Raw genomic sequence first — 23,069 nt, 5'->3', positions numbered from 1 at the left:
ATTAACGGTAAACCGAAGTAAAAGGTATAAAATGTAAATGTATAATATTAAATATTGTATAAAATGTATAATATTAATATTCTTTGCATCCTGCGTGGGTTTGATTCGATGGTAAGCCACAGAATTAATTAACATAAATAAATGTTTACGATCGTCTTACATTTTTTTTTATGCAGGTGTGTGCATAAATAATAAATATTTATTCATCGCGAGCAAATTTATGAATATCATTCAAATTAAGAGTTACACAATGAATAATTAAATTAATTAATTGAAGAATTAAATGTGCCGATTCAGATATAACGATAATTTTCAATTTATTAGTGATTAAATTCGATCGACCCTGATGAAAATTATTTACAAGATTTCATAAATTAATAAATTAGCAAGTCATTTATTAAGCTGGACAAAAGAAAGATGATGTTTAATTATATCATAATTTCGTATGCATTTCAGTCACATAGTATTTTGAGTCTCCGACATGATTTTTCACACAATAATCCTCGTATAAGGAAAGTGATCATGAGAAAGAGAGAGAGTGTTTTTTTCTCTAAGCGCACGCGTAGTAAAAATGCAAAGATTTATAGCAAGTGTCGTTATAAATAAGGCGAAAAAGGTAAAATATAAATAACCAAAACTGGAATGAAATATAAAAATAACATTTCTTGCTGTGAAATGTAAAATGAGCTCTTTAATTATATCGCATCGAGAAAGAGAGACGCCGATGTTGTTCTCTCCCTCGGATCGCGTCGGAGCGCTAGAGCTCATTGTCATGTTACATATATATAGAGTTCAATGTGGTACAAGTGGAATCAGTCGCGTTTTACCAGCCGAGCCGGTAAAGTCGCGCAAGCTCGTTTCCGGCTATTCGGACGATCTTCCGCAATTCCATCACCGATATAAAGCATTTCATACATCAAGCATTTCTTTTCGATCGACACGAGTCGCTGACAGCGGTTTATTTTATTTCTATTATCTCTGATTATCCCTCAATTGGATCGTTGAATTTTGACAGAAGCCGAAAGGAAGCGAAAGGGTTGAAAAACATGGCGGATAAAATATACTACCCCAATCCGGAGATCGTGAAAAGATCGCATTGCAGTAGCATGGAACAGTACAGGGAGATGCATAGAAAGTGAGTATAAAAATATAAAATTTTCACAAATACTATTTTTACCACGTTCTCTTGAGTATCGAATTCGAAAATTGAAAAATCGAGTCGAAATCATGTGTCGTATTAAAAATGCGATGTGAGATGTAAAAAGTATACGAATAATGACGTCGAATCATGTTTATTCATTAATATTCATTTCTCAGACTTAGAAGCGACGATAAAAGATAAAGAAATAAATCTTCGTAAATTCGAAATGCCCCAAAGATGAGCTTCGAGATTATTAATTATCCAGGAAGGAAGATATTGCATTTTTGTACGTACAATGCTGAGAATTGCGTGGTAGATGAATTGAAGGATGATTTCGGACATTGAAATTGATCCCGAGTCTTTACCTGGTCGCTTTATAAACGACACGAATAGAGAAGCGCGGTATCGATCCTGCAGGGGTGGGACAAATTCTCAGTTTGAGGAACAAGCGAACAGTATTAATTTCTTCTCCGCGAACAGTATTAAAAACTTAACGATAAGCGTTGCTCTTTCTCTCGGGCAACCGCGTTAATCGAATTTCTCATCATTCGATTCGATTAATTTTATAGCGAGAATTCTTGCGAGTAGTGGAACCTTTCCTGAATGAGAAAACTAGTTCCAAATATCGGCTACAATTTCGGCTTATGACCTGTTTGTTTCATTCATAATTTATTCCACTGGACTGCGAACTCACTTAATTAATGCGTAAATAATGTGTAATAACGATGTGCATAATTTGCGGTTTACCAAACATGCATAAATTTGTAAATAGAACGGAATGAAAAGTTATGTAAGAAAACTGAATCGATAATTCGTTAAACTCGAAATTATTGGCTCTTACTCCAATAGTGACGTTCAACTTTTATAATGATTACATATCAATAAATCATAATAAATTATCGATTGTTTTCATATATCACGGAATGAATCAAAGAATAAGGATCGATTCACACTATCGGTTCGCTCACGCTCCATTCACGATTCGATCACGGTCCGATCAAATATTCTTCCATTGTTTATAAATGTACGTATTTATATTATGGATAACACTCAACTGTCGACATTTATAAAAATGGAAAAATATTTGATCAGACCATGATCGGACCGTGAGCGGAGTGTGAATCGACCGATAGTGTGAATTGCTTCTAATGAGACAAATAACTCATATTGAGACAAATTTGTTTTCTTTCTAGATCCATAGAGGATCCAGTGAAATTCTGGAGTGAAATTGCGAAGCAATTTTATTGGGAAACGCCAGCGATAGAGGACAAGTATTTCACATATAATTTTAATGTAGATAAAGGTGATGTTTTCATAAAATGGATGGAAGGAGCGACGACGAATATCAGCTTCAATTTGCTCGATAAGGCTGTAAAGAGTGGACATGGAGATAAAATTGCATTTTATTGGTAAGAATGTATAATAGTTTAAAATTAGATTATTGTGTATATACTATGAAAGTAAGATTCAGATTTTATAATGATTGAAAGAGAGATTATGATTGTTCGATAGTTCATTCCCATGCAAAGTTTATTTCCATATATTTTCGAAGACGCAAGTCACTCATATATATTTTGAGCTTACGATTACGGAAAATCATATTTTATTTTTATTAAAATAATATGCAATATTCAATTGATATTTTTGACATTATCAATGATAATAAAAATGGTCGATAATCAATAATTCGGCATAAGTAGCTTAGGCCGAGTATTAAATATGTATGAAGCGTGATATCGCAAAATTGACATTTCGTTGCTTGTTGACGCGATGTTGACGTTTTTCGTGGATATCGATCAAATTTATAAAAACTTTAAACTATAGAAGTTTCTTAAGAGATTAGAAGTTTCTTAAGACATTAAGAATTCACCGGTGCCATTGACAACTTATTATTTATATTAGATACTATTTATACGATCTATACGATATCTAACTATTTTTAAATAACAACAATAATTTATCAACAATAATTTGATACTCAAATTAAATAATTATGAATAACAAATAATTTATGATACTCAAGTCAAATTTGTTTGCTTAAAGTTTTTATAAATTCGACTTATCCGCGAGACGCGTCAACAAAGTAAAGAAACGTCAATTTCGCGACATCACGTTTCATACATATTTAATACTCGGCTAAGCCTATTTGTGCCGGATTACCGATCATCGACCATCGATTGTCATCGATAAAGTCGAGAATGCTAATTCAGTACCGTATATTGCATCTTTTCAAAATCTCAACTTTCAAGAATAATCAATTTTCCAACTGTTAATGCACGGTACACCTTTATTCATTGGACGCAATATTGAAAGTAATTATGAAAGAGTCGCGTAATGGAAGAGAATGCCCATTCATTTTTTGAAAAAATTCGGTACATGCTCCGCACCTGCGCCTTCATTGGCTAGAGAGGCATCGCGCGCCATCGCGTCATTTATTGCATCACTATCACGCGCGTGAGCATGATTCAGTCACGCGATTCATACTGAAAATTTTGTTAAAACACGATCACGTTCTATTACTCGACGTAGAAGAGATATCCGAGATATTGTCATATCATAAATCGCAAATATTACGTAACAAACACATATAAGAATAGGAAACACATTTTGTTGACGTCGCAAAATCGCTAACGAGACGTCTGGATAAAAAATCGGAATGTAGACAGAATTAGTGGAAATATATTTAAATAAAATTGTAGACATAAATAAAATCATATTGTATGTACATAGAAAACAATACGTTGATGATATGTGCATAAATTATCGCGTTTAGCCCTGAATTTAGAGAGGCGACAAAGATGAAGGCCATTCTCAGCTATTGTAATAGTTAAAGGATAATATCTATCATCTATATCAGAATAATTATTATAGATCAACCACTAGAGCTTAGTTTTGCGGTTGTATATGGAGTAAGAAGAATATAAATGCAAAATGTAATATTTATTTGAGACTAACAATAAGATCAACCGCAAGAACTTAGTCTTGTGGTTGTGCATATATGGACTATAGAAAATACAAACGCGAAAAATAAAATCTATGTGAGAAGAAGATCAACCACAAAAGCTTATACTTAGTCTTGTGATAATATATAGAATAGACGTAAAGAATAAAAAAAAAAGAAAAAAAACGTGAACGCTTGTCGACATCATCGTTAAATGATATTTATATCGACTTAAATCGTTAATCGATTCTTTTATATAATATTGATTTGTATTAAATTGTATTTTTAAATATCGCTAAACGTTACATTTTTTATCTAGCGACAGTTATCGCTATCTTACACACAAAAAATCACGTGCAATTTTATATCACGATTTATGTCGGTATCTGTTTCATCAAGACAGATATTATAAAATTTTATTTATCAATCAATTCGCTTAACTTTCTTTTAATTATTCGTTACCTATATTATTGTAGATAAGCGTAAACTTGTAAAGTTTTGATTTATAATCTTATGTATATATACTTTATTACACGATAATGCTTTTAATGTCAATTAGCATGTTATGCTAATATTATCACTTAGATTTTTCTAAATATAATTATATATGCGCGACATAAATATGTTTTTATAAACTTGATTTTCTCGTATTGTTAAGATATTGCTCAAGATATTTTTAATATAATTAGAAATATATTTAATAGTTGCTCAAGATATTTTTAATATAATTAGAAATATATTTAATAGTTGCTCAAGATATTTTTAATATAATTAGAAATATATTTAGAATATAAATATAATACGAGAAAAATACACAAGATATTTTAAATAGTCTCGAGGCTACTTTGAATATTAACTTTAACTTAATCGACGATTGATTCGATTGAATCGAGAATTCAATTTGTAAAAAATTATTTGGAATAAATTTTTAACTATATAATATCGTTTCTAATCTAATCTTTCTTTTCAAATAACAAAAAGATTAATACATTTAGTAAAATATTATTAATAAAACTGTCTAAAAAATATCTGAATAAATTAAAATTAAAATTAATTAAATTAAACAGAATTTTTTCGAAATAGTTCTAAATTGATGTATATTCTTGTGATTTTTCTATGCGATGTATATTCTTGTGATTTTTCTGTGCGATTAATGAACTTTTTCTTTCTTCTCTCGTAAATTTTTATTAATTTTGAGATTTTGAAATGCGTTATTACTAGGGAAGGAAACGATCCAGAAGATTATTCGCGACTGACATATAAAAAGCTGCTCGAGGAGACATGCAGATTTGCGAACGTCCTCAAATCGAAGGGTATCACCAAGGGAGACAGAGTAGTGATTTATATGCCAAATATCTTGGAGCAACCGATCGCCATGTTAGCTTGCACGAGGATAGGGGCGGTTCATAGCGTAGTGGTGAGTGAAACGTTTGAAATAAATAAGCAGCGAATGATGAATTAATACGAAAAAAGACAATATATGTTTGTAGTTTGCAGGATACTCGTCCGATTCTTTGGCGGAACGCATACTCGACTCCAAAGCTAAAGTCCTGATCACTGCGGATGGTGTATGGAGAGGTGAGAAATTACTTCTGTTGAAAAATATCTGCGATGAAGCCTTGGAGAAGGTCAAGAAGCAGGATTATCAAATCGAATGCTGCATCGTCGTTTCGCATTTGAGAAGACTCAACAATCCTCAGGGTAGGATGAATGGTGTGAACGGCACCAGCAATGGTGATACGGAGCTGACCAACGTTTCCTGGGACAATGATCGAGATGTTTGGTGGCATGACGAGATGGAAGACGCAGAGCCGAGCTGTTATCCAGTTTGGCTGGCTGCCGAAGATCCACTTTTTATCCTTTACACGAGGTACGAATCATGACGATTTCTAATTGGACAGGATAAATAATAAAGAAAATAAAATCGATAAAATAGACAACTATTCTACACACTATTCTACATATATAGTTCTTTTAATTTATCCGTTATTGATTATTTTTCTTTTTCCTGTTGTATATAGCGGTTCTACCGGAAAACCAAAGGGTCTTCTTCATACTACCGCAGGATATATGATCTTTGCAGCGACAACTTTTAAATATGTTTTTGATTATCATCCTGGTGATGTTTATTTTTGTACTGCCGATATCGGTTGGATCACAGGACATACTTATGTAGTTTACGGTCCGTTGGGATGTGGTGCAACGTCTGTCTTGGTACGTATGCATTTTCCACATTCTTTTAGATTATATCTCTTTTATTTTTTTTGTTCCTGATAAATCTGCATCTGTTAATAGTTCGAGGGTGTACCTTTTTATCCGGATAAAGACCGATTCTGGAAGATCGTCGATAAATACAAGGTCACGCAATTTTATACGGCGCCAACTGCTATCAGATCATTAATGAAATTTAACGATGATTATGTGACAAGGAACAGTTTATCCACACTTAAGGTAATTCTCAAAGAGTTTATCTCTCTCTTGATCGACTTAATGAATAGAAATTTATACATATATGTGTCTCAGGTCCTTGGCTCAGTGGGTGAACCAATCAATACCGAGGCTTGGCTCTGGTATTACAATATCGTCGGCCACGGTAAATGCAGTATATCAGACACATTCTTTCAAACGGAAACTGGTGGTCACGTAATTACACCACTACCAGGTTGCACACCTATGAAGCCAGGCTCCGCGGTAAATGATTTCTTATAATTAATGATTTCGCTTTGCATATAGTATAACTATTTCTAACATATGAAATGAATGTATGCAGACATTTCCGTTCTTTGGAGTTTTGCCGGAACTTCTCGACGAAGATGGTCACATAGTAGAGGGCGAAGGAGAAGGATATCTCGTTTTCCGTCAACCATGGCCGGGTATGATGCGAACGCTTTATGGAAATCATAAACGTTTTCAGAGTGCGTACTTCGAGCGATTCAAAGGATATTACTGTACGGGAGATGGTAAGTGCTTTTTTATGTTCATTTTACATTTTATTATAAACTACACAATTATATTCACGTTATTTTGCTAAAGGATTTCGATATTTCAGTCCAACATATTTGGCATCTTTGCCAAGTTCTTCTTCGATTCTCAAAATTTGATTATATTTGGCCATTCTTTCACTCCTACAATTATTTAATGAATATGATTTTTATATATTGCAATTGAGAGTTAATCTAGATAAGGATAAATTTATGGAAAAATGGAAAATGATAGATAATTCGATTTTAAATTAAAACTCTAAGCATTATTCTCGTCACGTCGCATTACCTGCATGGTGCTCCAGCTTTGAATTGACCAGCAGCAAGTCCAACCGCCATGTCAGCAACAAAATTATCTTCTGTTTCACCGCGACTCGCGCTCACAATATAGCCCCAATCATTGATTCTTGCCATTTTCGCGCAATTAATGACTTCTGTTACAGTTCCAATTTGTGATATTCTCAATATAAGGCAATTTGCTATTTTCCTATCCATTGCTTCTTCGATCCTGTCGATATTCATCGCAGTAAGAGCATCACTGACTATTTGAATCTTTTGATTAGCGATTGTTAACCAACTCTCCCAATCTTCTTGATCGAAGGGATCTTCGATTGATACTATCGCTGGGAATTCAGACAGATACTCCAGATATCGGTTTCGTAAAGCCTCAGCTTTTAAATAATTGGCGGGATCAGAATCCTTTGTCTTAAATGCTAAATCGTATCCTCCTATGCATGAATACAAATGCGGAAAGCGTTTTATTAGGGTTATTCTATTGTTTATAATTATGTAAACGGAAAAAGATAAATATAAAAAGACCTTCTTTATAAAAAGCACTTGCTGCCATATCCAATGCTATCTTAATCTTGCCTTCGTAACCCGCATCTTTAATAGACGCGTTCAAAAGAGTCAGGGCAGCCTTGTCATCTTTCAAGTCGGGAACAAAGCCTCCGTCGTCGCTAACCGGAAGTTGACCTCGTATTCCTTGAGCATCAAGGATCTTTTTCTCTAACACTCGATATATTTCAGTAGTCATTTTTACAGCATCGGCAAAGCTCTCAGCACCTGCAAATATATACGAAAAGTAATCGAATATCCGATTTTTTGCAGTTTGAATAATGTATTTGAATTCCGCACATATTGTATACCTATAGGTAATATTGCAAATTCATGACACACTAAGTTGTTGGTAGTGTATCTTCCCCCGCTGATCATATTGAAACTCGGTACAGGTATTAACAATTGACTATTTTCTGCCAATTCAGCAATGTATCTTAAACAAGCGATTATAAAATTTCAAATAAAAGCGCTACATTGCAGGAGGATTTCTTCGCATAATGAAATAAACTAATGGAAAAGAACGACAGTAAATTAATGGTAACCTGTAAACCGGGAGACCCTTCTTGGCTGCTCCGGCTTTGCAACAGGCTACGGATACTCCGAGAATGGAGTTCACGCCGAGTCTCGATTTATTCTGCGTGCCGTCCAACTTGATCAGCAATCCATCTATTTCAGCTTGTTGACAAACATCCAATTTGGATTTTATCAGCTGCGGAGCAATCACGTTATTAATGATATCAACGGCTTTGAATACCGAACGACCGTGATAAGCCTTTGCGTTTTCGTCTCTGATCTCTTGCGCCTGATTCGGATTGATCAGCACAGTGGAAGGTACCGATGATCGGAGCAAACCGATATCGGTAACTACGTCGACTTCTAAGGTCGGTTCGCCTCTGCAATCAAATATCTGACGGGCCTTGATCTTTCGAAATGCCATCTTATATTGAACTTTTCAAATGTTATGTCATAATTTAAATATGATATAAGAAAACGAAAACAAATGGATTTAAATTAGACGTTCGTTTTAGCGGACGTATAAGTCCTGCGGCATCGACAATGATTACATAATTTAACAATTTTGTGACTGAAATTACGTGTTGCATGTTTCGCGAGACTGTTTGACAACGAAATATGTTTGCAGCCTCATTCAGATGCATTCAAGCGAAATGATACGTCAAGACAAATATATTTTTAGAATTTACATTTTATTACATAACTCTGTTCCAATTTCATCAATTATGATGGAATCGAACGGGATTTAAATCCAATTTCTTCTTTGTGATTTTAGGAGCGAAACGCGACGCAGATGGATATCTATGGGTAACCGGCCGTATCGATGATATGTTGAACGTATCTGGTCACCTAATGTCAACGGCTGAAGTTGAAAATGTATTGGCAGAACATTCTTCGGTAGCCGAGGCCGCAGTAGTCAGTAAAAAACATACTGTTAAAGGAGAGTGCTTGTATTGTTTCATTACGCCGAGTGACGGGAAGACGTTTGACGAAAAATTGCAAATTGAGCTTAAAAAGAGAGGTGAGTTTTTTTGCACTCGCTTTGCAATCGATTTTATATTATACACTTATACATTATACATTACGCTAATAAAATTATTTTTAAATAGTACGTGAAAGAATTGGCGCTTTCGCTCAACCGGATGTCATTCAACATGCTCCAGCTTTACCGAAAACAAGATCTGGCAAGATCATGAGACGTATGTTGAGGAAAATTGCAGCGGGCGAAGAAGATGTCGGAGATACAACTACACTGGCCGACGAGACTGTCATCAAGCTTCTTTTGGAATTGAGGCCAAAAGTTTAAAATATTTCTCGCTTATTATAAAGAAATGAAAGTATCTTGAAAAAATTTCTCGCATAATTTCGATGAATGTTGACAACGTGACGCACGATTTACGGATAATTTCATAAGATAAAAATAATATATTTAGATTGCACATTGAAAATATCAAGTCGGTCTACGTATTTGCACAATATTAGAGACGCATTTCAAGATCTTATCTCATTTATTAATTTGATAATTACTAACGTACAAAATGTATAAATGATATTGTTGTCTCTTTTTTTAGTTAATCAAATTCTGTCTATTTCTGTATGTCACTCAAACTTTTAGAGTGATAGAAATATATGAAAGTTATTATTATTCTTTTGACACGTCTCTTTTATTTTTTCCTATTTTTTCGAGGAGAAAAGAGAGACGTGTGAAAGGAATAAATTGTTAATAGAATTACCGGATAAATAGAATTAATTAATTAAATTATTGGTCATTCTCCTCAAAGAGTTGCGGCTGCGATACATATCTTATGTAAGCATCGCTAAGTTGCCTATAAATGGTCCTTTTGTTAAGTTATTTAAATTTGAAATTAGTTGCAAAACAGAAAACGCTCAATACAAGGAAACTGTAGTACATAGCACGGTAGTAGACGATAGATAAAAGGTTGGTTGCACAGATACTAATAAATTGTATTACCTAACAGAGATGAGCATAACACATGACGCGTATATATGTAACTTATGGATACTGCAAAAAGGCGGTATTCTACTTCCTGCAATTTAGTGTATATATAATATGTTATAATTTTATTTATGTATACACACAGGGTGTCTATATTACTTGATGTATTGTACTTCGTTTCAATTACGTATTCATTGATAAATTTTTAAAGTTGAGAGATTTTCTCTCTCCACCATTCAAAGTATAGCGTGATTGAAAGAAGATACAAATATATTTATGAATGAAAGTTGCTTCGTGCTCCTTTTTTGGGAGTTACGTCACATACATATCATTCCTTGCGGAACAAGACAACTTTAGGTGTGATAATAAATATATATGTATTGTACGCGTAGAGAGATATATACAAAGCGAGCAACACATAAATACAGATATGGCTATGTAATTATAGACATATATGTATATATGTTAAAAATATATCATAAAAAAATACGATTGTTCTGTTAAATGATGAGAAGCGTATTATTTCTCTCTGTTGCCTCTTTCTCTCTTTTCCTTATATTATATAAAAATAATAGATAATTTATGTGTATGTATGTGTGTATTATTGTGTTCAGCTCTTCCGGTTTACACGAGAATCGATCACGTGATCATAGTGGTGGGAGACGGTGTGTATATCGAGCGAATACGCCTTGCGTCAAAGTCTGAAAGCCACGAAGCTCGATGTCAGTGCCAGCTGAGCGTTGATACAGGCAAGAATTCACGACGAGACCATTTTGGAACGTGTGTCGCTCACACAGTGGTATTCTATCTATATAAGAGAGTAATAAATCGGAGCTTTTAGAGCTGTAACAAATCATGTTTACGAACATTGACGAGTGTTATATTGAAATTTTGCGGCTTGTGAAACAGGCTGGTTCGGTAAGTTGAGAGACTAAAATGTAATTAATTTTATCTCCTTTGAATGTTACAAGTACGCAGATAGGTTTTATCAACTTTTTCGAGTACATTTTTTAAATCGTGTGTCATGCTGTTAATCTGGCTTATGAGACAAGTTGCCATTGATTGATCGATAGAAGCAGATTATATTTTGATGTATCAATTTATATAATTATAAAATAATCTTAATTTTTCAATATATTTACAAGATATCCGAAATTACTCAATTTTTTATGGCAAGTGAGGGAGATTACAGCAACATATGAAATGATTCATATACAATATGAAGAAAATATAAATTGCAGAAGAAATAAGCTATTAAAAATTGTCTTGTTTTTCTATCTATTATAAATGTTCAACATTAATAGACAATATTTGTTTATGCGTGATTCTTTGTCGCGACTTTAAAAGCTTTATTATTGGCGTATTCAATTTTTTTATACATTAATGCGCCTGGTACAAGAAAAAATTTAAATATACTTATTACATTCATCATATACACGTTTCGTTTTGTAGATTATCAATGAAAAGATTCATCAACACAAAGATGTACTCACAAAATCATGCGACGTCGATTTAGTTACAGAATGGGATCAAAAGGTAGAAAAACTTTTAATCAACGGAATATCATCCAAGTATCCTGATCATAAGTATGTAATTAAATTTTCATTTAATTAAATATCCATTACGTGTTGTTGCGCAATAATAATATAATATACAATTCACTATACACAATTTTTTTATTGGAAAATATATCGAATTGTATTACAATCGATTAATATTAATTGCAATATCGTATTGTTCTCATATTTATATTTAAAAAAAAAATACAGATTTATCGGCGAAGAAAGTACTGCCATGGGCGAGAAGATAGAACTAACAAATGCGCCAACCTGGATAATCGATCCGATCGATGGCACGATGAATTTTGTTCATGGTTTACCGCACACGTGCATATCAATTGCGTTACTTATTAATAAAACGACGGAAATAGGAATAATATATAATCCAGTTTTGGAGCAGCTTTTCACCGCTCGTAAGGGTCAGGGTGCATTTCTTAATGGTGCTCCGATTCACGTGTCGGACAAAAAAGGTAATTTGCTCGTTATTTCTAAAAACGCAAACCATTCGCACTATTAATTGTTGTGATAACTTATCTGATTTTAACTGACAATGTATTTTTACTCTACTATCGTTATTTCAGAATTGCGTAATTCACTGATAATGCTAGAAATGGGAACGAGCAGAGATCCGGAAAAATTGGAAGTAATATTGCAAAATATAAGAATCCTTACAGAACGTGCCCATGGGTAAATCATATTTACAAGCTACATTTTTGCACAAAGATTTTTTTGATTGACCGAAAAAATTTATCCGATTATCATGTAGACTGCGAGCGCTTGGTTCAGCGGCTTTGAATATGTGTATGGTAGCTCTTGGTGGTGCTGATGTTTATATCGAATTTGGTATACACGCATGGGATATTGCAGCCGGAGATCTTATTATTCGAGAAGCAGGCGGTGTGTCGATAGATCCAGCAGGTAAATATAATTATCCCATGTATAAATCAGAAAAAAGATACTAAACGCTAATTTAAAGGATTAACATTTATTTTATTCTTACATCAAAAGGAGGTCCATTTGATGTAATGAGTAGAAGAGCACTATGTGCATCATCGATTGAAGTAGCTCAAGAAATGGCTAAAATATTAATTCAATATTATCCAGAACGAGATTAAGAAGCTTCAAAATTTTGTATGAAAGATGAGAACGAATTTATATTTATACAAATGTCTAATTGGATATAGGCAAATATTACTTCCTAAAAGTAAGAAAAGTAAATTGAAGATGTATTATATATATAAAAAATTGCATATAAGAGCTATTTAGCTTAGATAAGAAAAATATCTGTATGATATTACTCATTTTTCTTTAAAATTTGTGCGTAAAATAGTTTAAAAAAATTATGTGTGATAAACTTATTTATGTACTTATTGTTCTACTTATATATAAAACAGTTTATATAATAATAATGTCTGTTAATATAAATCTATGTAAATTTATAGAAAAGATAAAATCGAATTATTTACTAATATGAAATTATTTAAATACTGATATAAAAATAATTATATTGATCTCAAAAAGAAAAATATGTTTATCCTCATTATATGCTTGTTTTATGATATTCTACATATAATTATTGATTAATAAAAATAAATTGACTTTTGTAAAGTGTAGAAAATATATTATTGTACATAAATCCCTTTTATTTTGTACAATTTTATTAATTATAAAAAATATTTTATATTCACTTACACTCTTTGCTTCATCTGTATTCATTTTATTTCAATTATTTTATAAAGTTAAATAAGTATTATTTTCATTGTAAGGAAATATATAGATACAGATATCTTTTTATGATTTTAATAAGTTTTATTTACATTAAAATATTTCTACATATTTTTCGATAGTATTTATGAAAGAGTAAAAAAGAGAGAAAGAGGGTAAAAGGAAGAAAGAAATAAAAATAGAAATAGAATGATAATTTTTCGAGAATAATGGATTCATCACATCTGCTTTTCGCTTTCACGGAGAGAGAGAGCATAGGCTTTAAATATCTGAAAACTCAAAACCGCAAATATTAGTATTATTATATAAATATTCATATATTCATTTGCTCGTTGTTAAAAAATATAGCTTTCGAAATTAAAATAATTTTGAGAAAAATAGAAGTGTTAATTAAAATGCTTGTTATAATGTTGCTTGTGAAATTGTTATAACTATGTACTTTACCTGTATACATACTTACGAATCCTCAATTGCGATCTCGAGTAACTTTAAGAGAAACCTTTTAGCACGCAGATATAAATTTAGTTTAACCGTTGTATAAATCTTGTTGAACTGTTTAGCAACAGTGTATGTATATTTTTACGCAGTAGACATGACGTAGAGTGCAAGTATATCGCATATTTTTTCCTCTCCTCCTCATCAATCGTATTCATCATCACTTCTTCCATTGCCTCCCCTCCTCACAAGGGAGGGCTACAAGTGAAACATCACCAAATTGCCAATTAGAACAGCACATACTAATCATAGCTTCATAATATACTTTTATTTCAATATTGAGAAATATTCCCGAGAAACATATATTTTTTTTTTTATTTCCACGTCAATTTTATATTATCGATACTTTATTTTATATATATATTGTTCCTTTCTGGTTGAACAAGAACACTAAAACGCGTACATTTACCGCGCGTTATAATATCGTGTATCAATTTATCATGTTTCATATTTTTTTAATTCTTACGAAAGCAAATATTCAAACGATGTAATTACAATATATAAAACTGTTGGAACTTTGATTTAAAATTCTATGTTATCTGTTGCCTCGAATACAATTCCTATCAAATAGATGACTTGGCATAAAATCGAATTATACTTTCGTACGATTTCAGTTTACTCATTACTAATGACCTCATTACTAATATAAACATATATACTAAAAAGGCGATGTGTATTAAGTATCCCAGGCAATCCCCCATGAATACCTTGTAACGGGATCGGCGCTAAAGGCCCTTGAAAGGTCCGGCCGCACTTAACGATGATTTGAATCGAAGACACATCTGAAACATAAGCAGTCTCGTACAATTTTGTCACGTTCAGAATCATGCCGTGAACCATTCACAACAGCATCGATATTCGTTCCTAATCTCAAATGAATATGAAAATTTTTGAGATTTTAAAGTTTGATCATAAGATTATAAGAAGTATAAAAAGGACGTTATAAATAAAATTAAAATGCCACGTAATTAGAATGCAGTAATATATGACTCTTACTTAATGCAGATACTACATAATTTTTCGATAATTGTCATTATTGCGCTTGTAATATCTCAATACCGCTTTATGTAGTTTTTAACTTTGTGTCGCAGTTCAAATATATACATTTTCATTTCTATTTAGCATTATCGCAAATATATATAATAATATATGTGATTATAAATATCAGGTAAGCATCTCATTCGATCCATTATACATCGTTATATATATATGTGTGTATATATATATATATATATATATATATATATATATATATAATTATAAATCGAGATATATACTATTAAATATTAGACCGATATATTATTTAACACGTTACCAACCAGAAAATGAATGCACGCTATATACATATATATGTGTATATATATGTACACATATATACATATATAAACATAATGTATACCTATTATACTATCGCTATTATAGAATTGGATTCGATTAACATATCCATCCTCTTTAAATTTCAGAAATAGAATGAAAAAACAGAGACAGAGAGAATAAAAAAGAGAGAAAAATATGTAAGAAATATTTCAATTATATTCACATCTGTAATTTAAGACTGAAAAGACAAAATGCAGGACATTCTTCTCATTCTGTTAAGCATGTGTCGTTTTATTTTCAAGCTGACCTATTTGCTATACAATTTATCTTCCGATTAGAGCAGGTTTCTTTGTCACTAAGGCTTCTAATGCCATGTGTGTGTGTATATATGTATATGCACGTATGCTCGCTGATGAGGTACTCTAAACGGATCGAACAGTGTGTCCAATAAGGAGTTTACAGTTCTTTATATGTACGAATCCTCGCTTTGTAGAAATACAAACGTACAATTTTATGAAGCATCTATTAATATGAGCGCACGAATCTATAATCATTTTATGAAATGCTATTTATAAGGATTTATGTTCGTGCTCTCCAAATTATGAGAATCGGAAAAAGGAAATGATACTACAATTGTATATCAATTTCCAATATCTGGTACTATATAGTTTGTGCTGAAAGAGGCGGTCGTTTTTATCTATATCCTTTTCATAGATATACAATATGATGCAATCAATATATTTTAAAATATTTTAAAAACTGATATCATAAATCTGTGATATTCTACATCAGAGCTTTCATGATCTACACATTTACACATTTCACCCGATTTCCGTGTATTAATGTCTATCACCTCTCACTTATATCTTGACATCTTAGCAATCAGTTACCTCACAACCATAAACAAGTCGCGATATTCTCTCTCAGATATAGCGTATCTAGACAGCATGATGCAGTTCCATTTTCTAACTGTCAAATGTTCAATGCTATTAAAACGCGATCTTTTTAAAATCTATTTAAATAATTAATTCAATAACCCCAATTTTTGATTAATTATATATATTATAAATATATTATTATTTTATATATAAATTATATATAATATATAAAATTTTACGAAAGTCGCGTTTTTAAAGTGTTGACAGTTAGGAGATATGGAAATTATATCGCGTTTATAGATGTGTCGTACTTAAGACAAAATGCTGCTCATCTTGTTTATATTCGTCAGGCGATTCGTTACTAAGATCTCAAGATGTAAATGCGTTATAGATAGGCGTTAACTCACAGAAATTTGCAGATCGTGAACAGTTTTGTTCTATAATGAGAGAATTATTAATTAATATGATGATGTTTTCAGATACATCACAGACTAATCTACATTTAGAGAACATCTATATTTATAACAATTCGTTAATTTTTATATTCACAACTGTTGTCTCGAGTATAAAAATATCATACTTTGTTAATCTGTAATAACATCACATGTAATTAAATCATATTTTTGAGTTTATGGAGTATAGCATTTTATATGCGCATAACTATATTCAGAACTATATCTTTTTTTTATCTCTCACAATTTTCACATATTATATGAAACAATTTGTAAAAATTGAACCGCCTCTTCCTGCTAAAACATAAATATGGATATTCTGTGTAAAAACAAGAGTATTTGGAATGGAGGCAGGGAAGGAACGAAAATGAGAGAAATAGAGATAAGAGAGATAGAGAGACATACCGCTCTCCCCTATCAAGTAGTGTTTAACATTAATTAAGGAAGGATTATTAACGACCTCATTTTACAAAGTTATGTCAGTAAATTCTTCGAATCTTAAAGGACCCCAGATAGGGTTACCTATATTTTTTCTTGTATAAAGGGATGCGCCAGAGCGTGATTTACTGTGATCCTCTTCCCCGCATCCAGCATCAGTGTTCGCTCCAGCAAATCCTTCAGTTGTCCAACTTTGCGATTTTGTTCTGGTGGTAAAGAATTCCCACCGAGTTCCGCGCTGAGATCGCGAGTCGCTGGCAGTGTCGACATTACGACAACCTTTTCCTAGAAATTATACTATTTAGTGAATTCCGCGAGATTTATTCAGAAAATAACGCAAAAGAACCTATAATTATACGATAGAGTATATTAATCATTGTATTAGAATCTTCTATGACGCGCCTAAAAAAATAGTGTTACTTACCGCGCGTTTTTGGCGCGGGTCAATGGATAAAATTGCAAAGTATCGACTTACCCGTTCCGTAACTTTATCAACCTCGTGATACAGGAAACTGCAGTTACTGTCAAAATGTTGATCCTTAAATGTTCCCTTTCGAATTAGTTTATTCGGCATCTTGCCCTTTAGATCCATAAAGTACTTTAACATTTGGTTGTTCGTTTTTCCCGAAAACATTATCTTCCCCGTGTAAAGTTCGTATATGGTGCACCCCACAGACCACATGTCAATGCCAAAATCATATGGTATACCAAGAACTAGAAAATAATGATGTTATTTTCGGTTCGAAACATTTTAAATTCAATGTCTACCATCTTTTCAACGTTGTGCAAGTTTGAGCTGATTTATATAACAGACACATATCACTGTAATTTTGTTTTTATAAAATGACATAATATATAAACATATGACAATTTTTGTTTAATCTATTTTTGTTATCGAATATTTTTAAATATGGCATAAAATGAAAAGAATGAAGCTAAATGCTTGCAAAATCGCTATCACTTGTCGTTTGTTAGAACTGCTTAATTCAGATGTTGCAAGATAAACATTATCAGTAAATATATATATATATATATATATATATATACAGTGAATATGATATATAATACTCTATTATGCTATATGCAGCGATTAGCATATACATAAAAAAAATATTACACATTTGATCTACTGAAAAGTTGAAAGAGATATGTGATAACGGTAAACAAGAAAGAAAGAGAGAGAGAGAGAGAAGGAAAAAAAAAAGAAAAAACGTGTAAAGTAAAAGGCTACTGATAAATAATATATTTTAATAGAGTTATATAAAATGAAAGAGAAAGAACGATATGTAATAACTATGTATTGATTCAATAAATCTCAAAGTACTTACTAATTTCGGGCGCACGATAAAATCTTGAGACCAAGTATGGTGTTATTTCATTTTCATGGGCGTGCGATGCGGAACCAAAATCACAAAGTTTCAACACTAACTTGCTTTCACTGACTAGAATATTATCCGGTTTGATATCAGCATGCAGAATATTTGCACGTTTTAATAACTTTAGTGCTAGAAAAAGTTGCTGCGTATACGACCTTACCGCTTTAACATGTAAACCAACATCTTTGCCATATTTTTTTAAAACCTGCAATTATAAAACAATATCTATTGTTATAGAATACAATTATTGCAACAACATTCTCTAATTGTACTTATAAATGCATACCTCTCTTAAATTCATAGCTAAAGGTTCAAAAACCATACACAAATGGTTTTTGTGAAAGAAATGCCTAAATAGACGCAAGCAATGAAATCTGTCTTCTGGATCAGCATCGTTCAGTTTTCTAAGGATTTCTAGCTCTTTTAAACCGGTTCTATGCCTATAAGAACGAAAAAGATAGTAGCCATTATACATCGCGTTTTAAAACCAAAAATGTTGTACTTACATTATCTCATTGTTTCTTATAATTTTCACAGCTACATCCAAATTTCCTCTAGCACTGTCTCTCGCTCTTACAACATTGCTAAATACACCTTGTCCTGTATACCCATAAACTACGTATCGCGCATCTAGTGTTTCTCCAACGCGTACGCTAATAAACAAATTACATCATTATTAACTTTTAAGTTGAGCGTTATTCTTTCAAATTAAAAAAACAAAAAATATCACTAACCGATAATATCCTTCGGCATCATCCCAGTTATCCGTTAAACTAGGATTATCTGGTCCTCCTTGACGTTTTCCTTCAACTGTTGGGCTCTGGATAACAAATTGCGATAAAAAGAATATAATAGATAAAAAGAAAAGAAAATTTACTTAAGCTAATTTGGACAAATTTTCTTTAAGATAAAATGAAGTAGAAAACATACATTAAAATCTCCGATATTATCTGCTTCTGCAAACATATCCCATTCGTTCGATTTTTTTGAAGTTTGCTTTTCCTCCTGTTTAAACTTCTCAGATATTTTGATGTTCCCGATTTTATCAGATTCATTGGGCGATGCATCGTCGAATCTAGATCTTCTTTTTTTGGCCGGAGGCGGAGATTCTAATTTATCTGTGGGCAGTGGTGGAGTATGGCTCTCCAATATAGATTCATTATTATTGGATGGAATTTCTATAGATTTTTGTGATATATTAGATTGGCTTTCTGGAGAAGCAGCAACATTTATGTCAGCAGACATATTGGAATCCTCGTTTGGTCCACTAAGTCTCTGTAAAAAAGGGAATATATCCGTTATAACATATCCGTTATCCAATACAACAAAGTAATACATATGCATATATGTGAATTTTATGTTGTTTACTTTAAGCAATTCTTCTCTTTGTTTTCGTCGACGTTCTATAATCGCTTCTTCGTCCTCCTCTTCTTCGATATTGATATCTTTAATATCCTCTTCGCTTGAACTGTCCGAATGTTCTACTTTCAGACCTTCTGATAAAGAATCCTTATATTTATCATTACGCTCCCTTTTGTTGTTTCTATCTTTTTCACGGTCTCTGCCATGGTCCCTAACTTGTTGTTGCTTATCCCGATCTCTGTGACTTCGGGAGGGTGATCTAGATCTCTTATATCGATCATTTCGTTCTCTTTCCATTCTGCTTCGAATAGGACTACGTGATTTCCTCACGCTACTGCGAGATCGATCCTCAATTCGATGATCATGATACCGATCTCGCCGATCGCGACTACCATCACGTCTATCTCTATTTCCATGTCGATCTTTACTTCGACTATCTCTCTTATCACGACTAGCGTGACGACGAGGCTCTTTACTTGATGGTCTATCGCGACTACGTCGATCGTGATTAATGTGTTGATCGCGACTGTCTTGATGTTCGCGACTTCCTAATCTGTCGCGACTTTTACTATCTGAATTCTTTGCCTCGTTGTTACGAGTTTTTGAGCTATGACGAGTTGGTTCTCGTCTCCGATTCTCTTCACTATATATAAATTAATTATTTATAGATTAGTTAATAGAAATTGAGGGAATTATTAATATATATTAATACTATTTTTATATATATATTTTATATATATATTAATACTATTTTTATATATATATTTTATATATATATTAATACTATTTTTTTATACTATTTTTTAATGACAATTAATGCGAAACAAGACGAACAATTTTTACTTACCGTCTGTCTGATTCTCTTTTCCGTGTCTCGTCTCTTTTTGGTATATCTTTACGCCTTTGCTGGTCTTCGTCTGCTTTTCTATTGGATTCATCCTTTCTTGTATCTTCCTTTTGCCTTTCGCTAGTCTTTCGTGAAGCTCTATCATCTTTTCGAGTTTCTTCTTTCTTTCCTTCCTCTCTAGGACGGACTTTCTCATCTTTTTTCCTATCGGAATCTCTTCTCTTATCTTTATGCTGTTCGCGAGTTTTTCTGTCTCTAGTCATATCAACTATAACGCGTCTTTCAACTTTTGTCACTTTCTTACGTTCTCTACTGCCTGATTTGCTCCTGGTTCTTTTCTTCAATGGTACATCATTAGTATCGCTATCATCTTCCACTAGTATTACATCAGGTGTTTCTGTCATTTTTGTTTCTTCTTCTTGTAACTCTTTATCTTCTCCTTTCTCAGATTCATCCGAGAGATATTGTACTAAACATGCTTGCAGTAATTCCTGTACAATCATGCAATTTTGAAATTAAACATTCATATAACTTGTATCTATACAATATTATATTACGTTAATTATATTAATTAAACTCACATGTACCTTTTGTTTCATTAATTCTTCAAGATCAATATCATCTTCTATGATTGTACAATCTACTTCATCCGAATCTAAGTCAACTAACTTTTCATCTTCGCTTTCTTCCGTAGAAACAACTTCTAATACAGAGGTTTTTGTTTTTCCATTCATACCAACTTCTTTATGTATTACATTAGAGATTAATTTCTCGTCTATACCATTTTCTATTTCCTTATCTTTTTTCTGCCTCTTATGTTTCTTATGCTTCCGTCTATAAAAAAGATATTGTTTTAATTTCAATTAATATATTTATAAATTACTTATTTATATTAAAATTGAACCTTTCTTGCCTATCCAATCGTTCGTCTTCTCTTTCAATTAATTTTTCTTTCTTATGCTTATGATGCTTGTGTTTTCTTTTCTTTTTCTTTCTCTGATCAGTCATTCCATCTGTATCAGAATCTAATCCTAAGGGTTCTCTTTTACACTCGGGGTCTTCTAAATCTGACGTACTATAATATATATCAAAATAAATATCCTAGCAAAGCAATTCTCTATGGATGGAAAGACTTAATCCGTTTCTATTTCTTTCAACAAATACAGAGATGTGCTGACTCTTCTCTGTTGATACTGTAATACTAAATTCGAGGTTCCACATAATAGACTTACCCCATAATGAAGTTTAGGAAATAATTGATAGAAGCACAACAGACAAGCCTTCGCACAACAATTCCAACGGTCCGAATAATTACCAATGATTATAATAATTATTATTATCTGAAACGAATGCACGAATTTTTCATTGAGACGCCATCTTGCAAGTTTTATCGCTTCTTTCCAGGGCCAAAGAGAAGAATGAAAGGTGTCATGGCCTGTTTTTTAGATGATCCCTTAAAGCAATACGCCCTCTATAGAAATTAAAAACATGAACATGAACTATAAAGGTCAGAGTACACGAATGCTCTCAGAGGGTAACATATAACGTACACAATTTTTGGTTCTGTTCCGTGCTATGTGTACGAAATGTCAATACGAATAAGAGTGTCGCAAGATGCTTATGTATATCAAATAAATTTTTAAATTATCTTATAAATAAGTTTTGTGTGATCCTCTCTCTCTCTCTCTCTAAATATATATATATATATATCAGAGAGAAGACTGAGAGATGTCATGGCCCGCTTTTAGGTGATCCCTGAAAGCGATACGCCCTCTGTTAATCTAAAAAACGTGGACATGAACTACAAAGCCAAAGTCCACGAAAGTTCTCAGAAGGTAACATATACAGGGTGCTTCCGCAACATACAGATCAGTAAGTCGGGTTGCCTATCTGACGATCGGTCTTCTTTTACCTACCTCGCATAATTGAAAAATAATAAAATCAGAGGATCGATCATGTAATTTTTTTTCGTGAAAAGTGAAAAAATTCCTTGATTGATACATTGAATGCAAATCCGTAGGAAATGAGGAAAGTAAAATCAGCTTTTAACATAGTACTCAACTAGAGTACTCAAACCTCATCCGGCAAATGCCTCTGTAAGGTGGAGATACAAGGAAAAAATTTTTTTTAAATTTTATTTTTATTTTCTTTCAATACAGGATTTAATACAAAAGTGAATGTAAAATATAATTTGAAACTTAGTACAAAATAATTTTTATTTATTACATGAAATAATTTAATACACGA

General features: G+C 32.4%; 4 protein-coding genes across 6 annotated transcripts; 2 read left to right on the top strand and 2 right to left on the bottom strand.

Annotated features, from left to right (window-relative positions):
* Positions 1–821: 821 nt before the first annotated feature.
* On the top strand, positions 822–10,758 carry LOC105254905 (acetyl-coenzyme A synthetase). The gene is made up of 10 exons (XM_011263880.3): positions 822–1,135; positions 2,335–2,550; positions 5,304–5,499; positions 5,573–5,952; positions 6,104–6,296; positions 6,378–6,533; positions 6,606–6,773; positions 6,853–7,042; positions 9,192–9,437; positions 9,526–10,758. The coding sequence occupies exons 1-10, from the start codon at positions 1,047–1,049 to the stop codon at positions 9,720–9,722; spliced, it is 2,031 nt and encodes a 676-aa protein (XP_011262182.1). The 5' UTR covers positions 822–1,046; the 3' UTR covers positions 9,723–10,758.
* LOC105254896 (enolase-like) lies at positions 7,065–9,185 on the bottom strand. The gene is made up of 5 exons (XM_011263869.3): positions 8,446–9,185; positions 8,212–8,336; positions 7,883–8,128; positions 7,353–7,791; positions 7,065–7,207 (listed from the first exon to the last, which is right to left on the bottom strand). The coding sequence occupies exons 1-5, from the start codon at positions 8,838–8,840 to the stop codon at positions 7,102–7,104; spliced, it is 1,311 nt and encodes a 436-aa protein (XP_011262171.1). The 5' UTR covers positions 8,841–9,185; the 3' UTR covers positions 7,065–7,101.
* A 231-nt stretch (positions 10,759–10,989) lies between the features above and the next one.
* On the top strand, positions 10,990–13,184 carry LOC105254887 (inositol monophosphatase 1). Its single transcript, XM_011263857.3, has 6 exons — positions 10,990–11,291; positions 11,826–11,959; positions 12,143–12,402; positions 12,514–12,619; positions 12,699–12,850; positions 12,941–13,184. Exons 1-6 carry the CDS (start codon positions 11,229–11,231, stop codon positions 13,045–13,047), a joined length of 822 nt encoding a protein of 273 aa, XP_011262159.1. The 5' UTR covers positions 10,990–11,228; the 3' UTR covers positions 13,048–13,184.
* Positions 13,185–13,756: 572 nt separating this feature from the next.
* Positions 13,757–22,246, bottom strand: LOC105254875 (serine/threonine-protein kinase PRP4 homolog). Of its 3 annotated transcripts, XR_889474.3 has the most exons (14): positions 22,055–22,246; positions 21,727–21,897; positions 21,410–21,656; positions 20,823–21,313; positions 19,982–20,618; positions 19,544–19,888; positions 19,348–19,433; positions 19,120–19,266; positions 18,900–19,053; positions 18,566–18,818; positions 17,713–17,951; positions 17,322–17,522; positions 14,860–14,934; positions 13,757–14,350 (listed from the first exon to the last, which is right to left on the bottom strand). XR_889474.3 is itself a non-coding variant. In XM_011263836.3 (13 exons), the coding sequence occupies exons 1-12, from the start codon at positions 22,057–22,059 to the stop codon at positions 17,322–17,324; spliced, it is 2,976 nt and encodes a 991-aa protein (XP_011262138.1). In that variant the 5' UTR covers positions 22,060–22,246; the 3' UTR covers positions 14,285–14,934. The 3 variants fall into 3 exon arrangements, 2 of the variants coding, with proteins under 2 accessions (XP_011262138.1, XP_025266679.1); XM_011263836.3 differs by having other exon boundaries at positions 14,285–14,934; XM_025410894.1 differs by lacking the exons at positions 13,757–14,350; positions 14,860–14,934 and having other exon boundaries at positions 21,736–21,897.
* Between the last annotated feature and the right edge of the window lie 823 nt (positions 22,247–23,069).

Source organism: Camponotus floridanus, unplaced genomic scaffold, assembly GCF_003227725.1.
Source record: "Camponotus floridanus strain SB8 unplaced genomic scaffold, Cflo_v7.5 scaffold359, whole genome shotgun sequence".
NCBI lineage: Eukaryota > Metazoa > Arthropoda > Insecta > Hymenoptera > Formicidae > Camponotus > Camponotus floridanus.
This window is presented reverse-complemented; position numbering and strand designations above follow the sequence as displayed.

Bases quoted from the DNA above. Each gene is read 5' to 3' on its own strand.
- LOC105254905 (XM_011263880.3), top strand. From the start codon at position 1,047: ATGGCGGATAAAATATACTACCCCAATCCGGAGATCGTGAAAAGATCG. The intron at 5,500-5,572 runs GTGAGTGAAACG...ATATGTTTGTAG, and splicing joins GGGCGGTTCATAGCGTAGTG to TTTGCAGGATACTCGTCCGA. The intron at 6,534-6,605 runs GTAATTCTCAAA...TATGTGTCTCAG, and splicing joins ACAGTTTATCCACACTTAAG to GTCCTTGGCTCAGTGGGTGA.
- LOC105254896 (XM_011263869.3), bottom strand. From the start codon at position 8,840: ATGGCATTTCGAAAGATCAAGGCCCGTCAGATATTTGATTGCAGAGGC. The intron at 8,129-8,211 runs GTATACAATATG...ATATATTTGCAG, and splicing joins ATTTGCAATATTACCTATAG to GTGCTGAGAGCTTTGCCGAT. The intron at 7,792-7,882 runs GTCTTTTTATAT...ATTCATGCATAG, and splicing joins AAGTGCTTTTTATAAAGAAG to GAGGATACGATTTAGCATTT.
- LOC105254887 (XM_011263857.3), top strand. From the start codon at position 11,229: ATGTTTACGAACATTGACGAGTGTTATATTGAAATTTTGCGGCTTGTG. The intron at 12,620-12,698 runs GTAAATCATATT...ATTATCATGTAG, and splicing joins CTTACAGAACGTGCCCATGG to ACTGCGAGCGCTTGGTTCAG. The intron at 12,851-12,940 runs GTAAATATAATT...TTACATCAAAAG, and splicing joins TGTGTCGATAGATCCAGCAG to GAGGTCCATTTGATGTAATG.
- LOC105254875 (XM_011263836.3), bottom strand. The intron at 21,657-21,726 runs GTTCAATTTTAA...TCTTTTTTATAG, and splicing joins CGATTGGATAGGCAAGAAAG to ACGGAAGCATAAGAAACATA. The intron at 19,267-19,347 runs GTTAGTGATATT...TTTGTTTATTAG, and splicing joins GATGCCGAAGGATATTATCG to CGTACGCGTTGGAGAAACAC.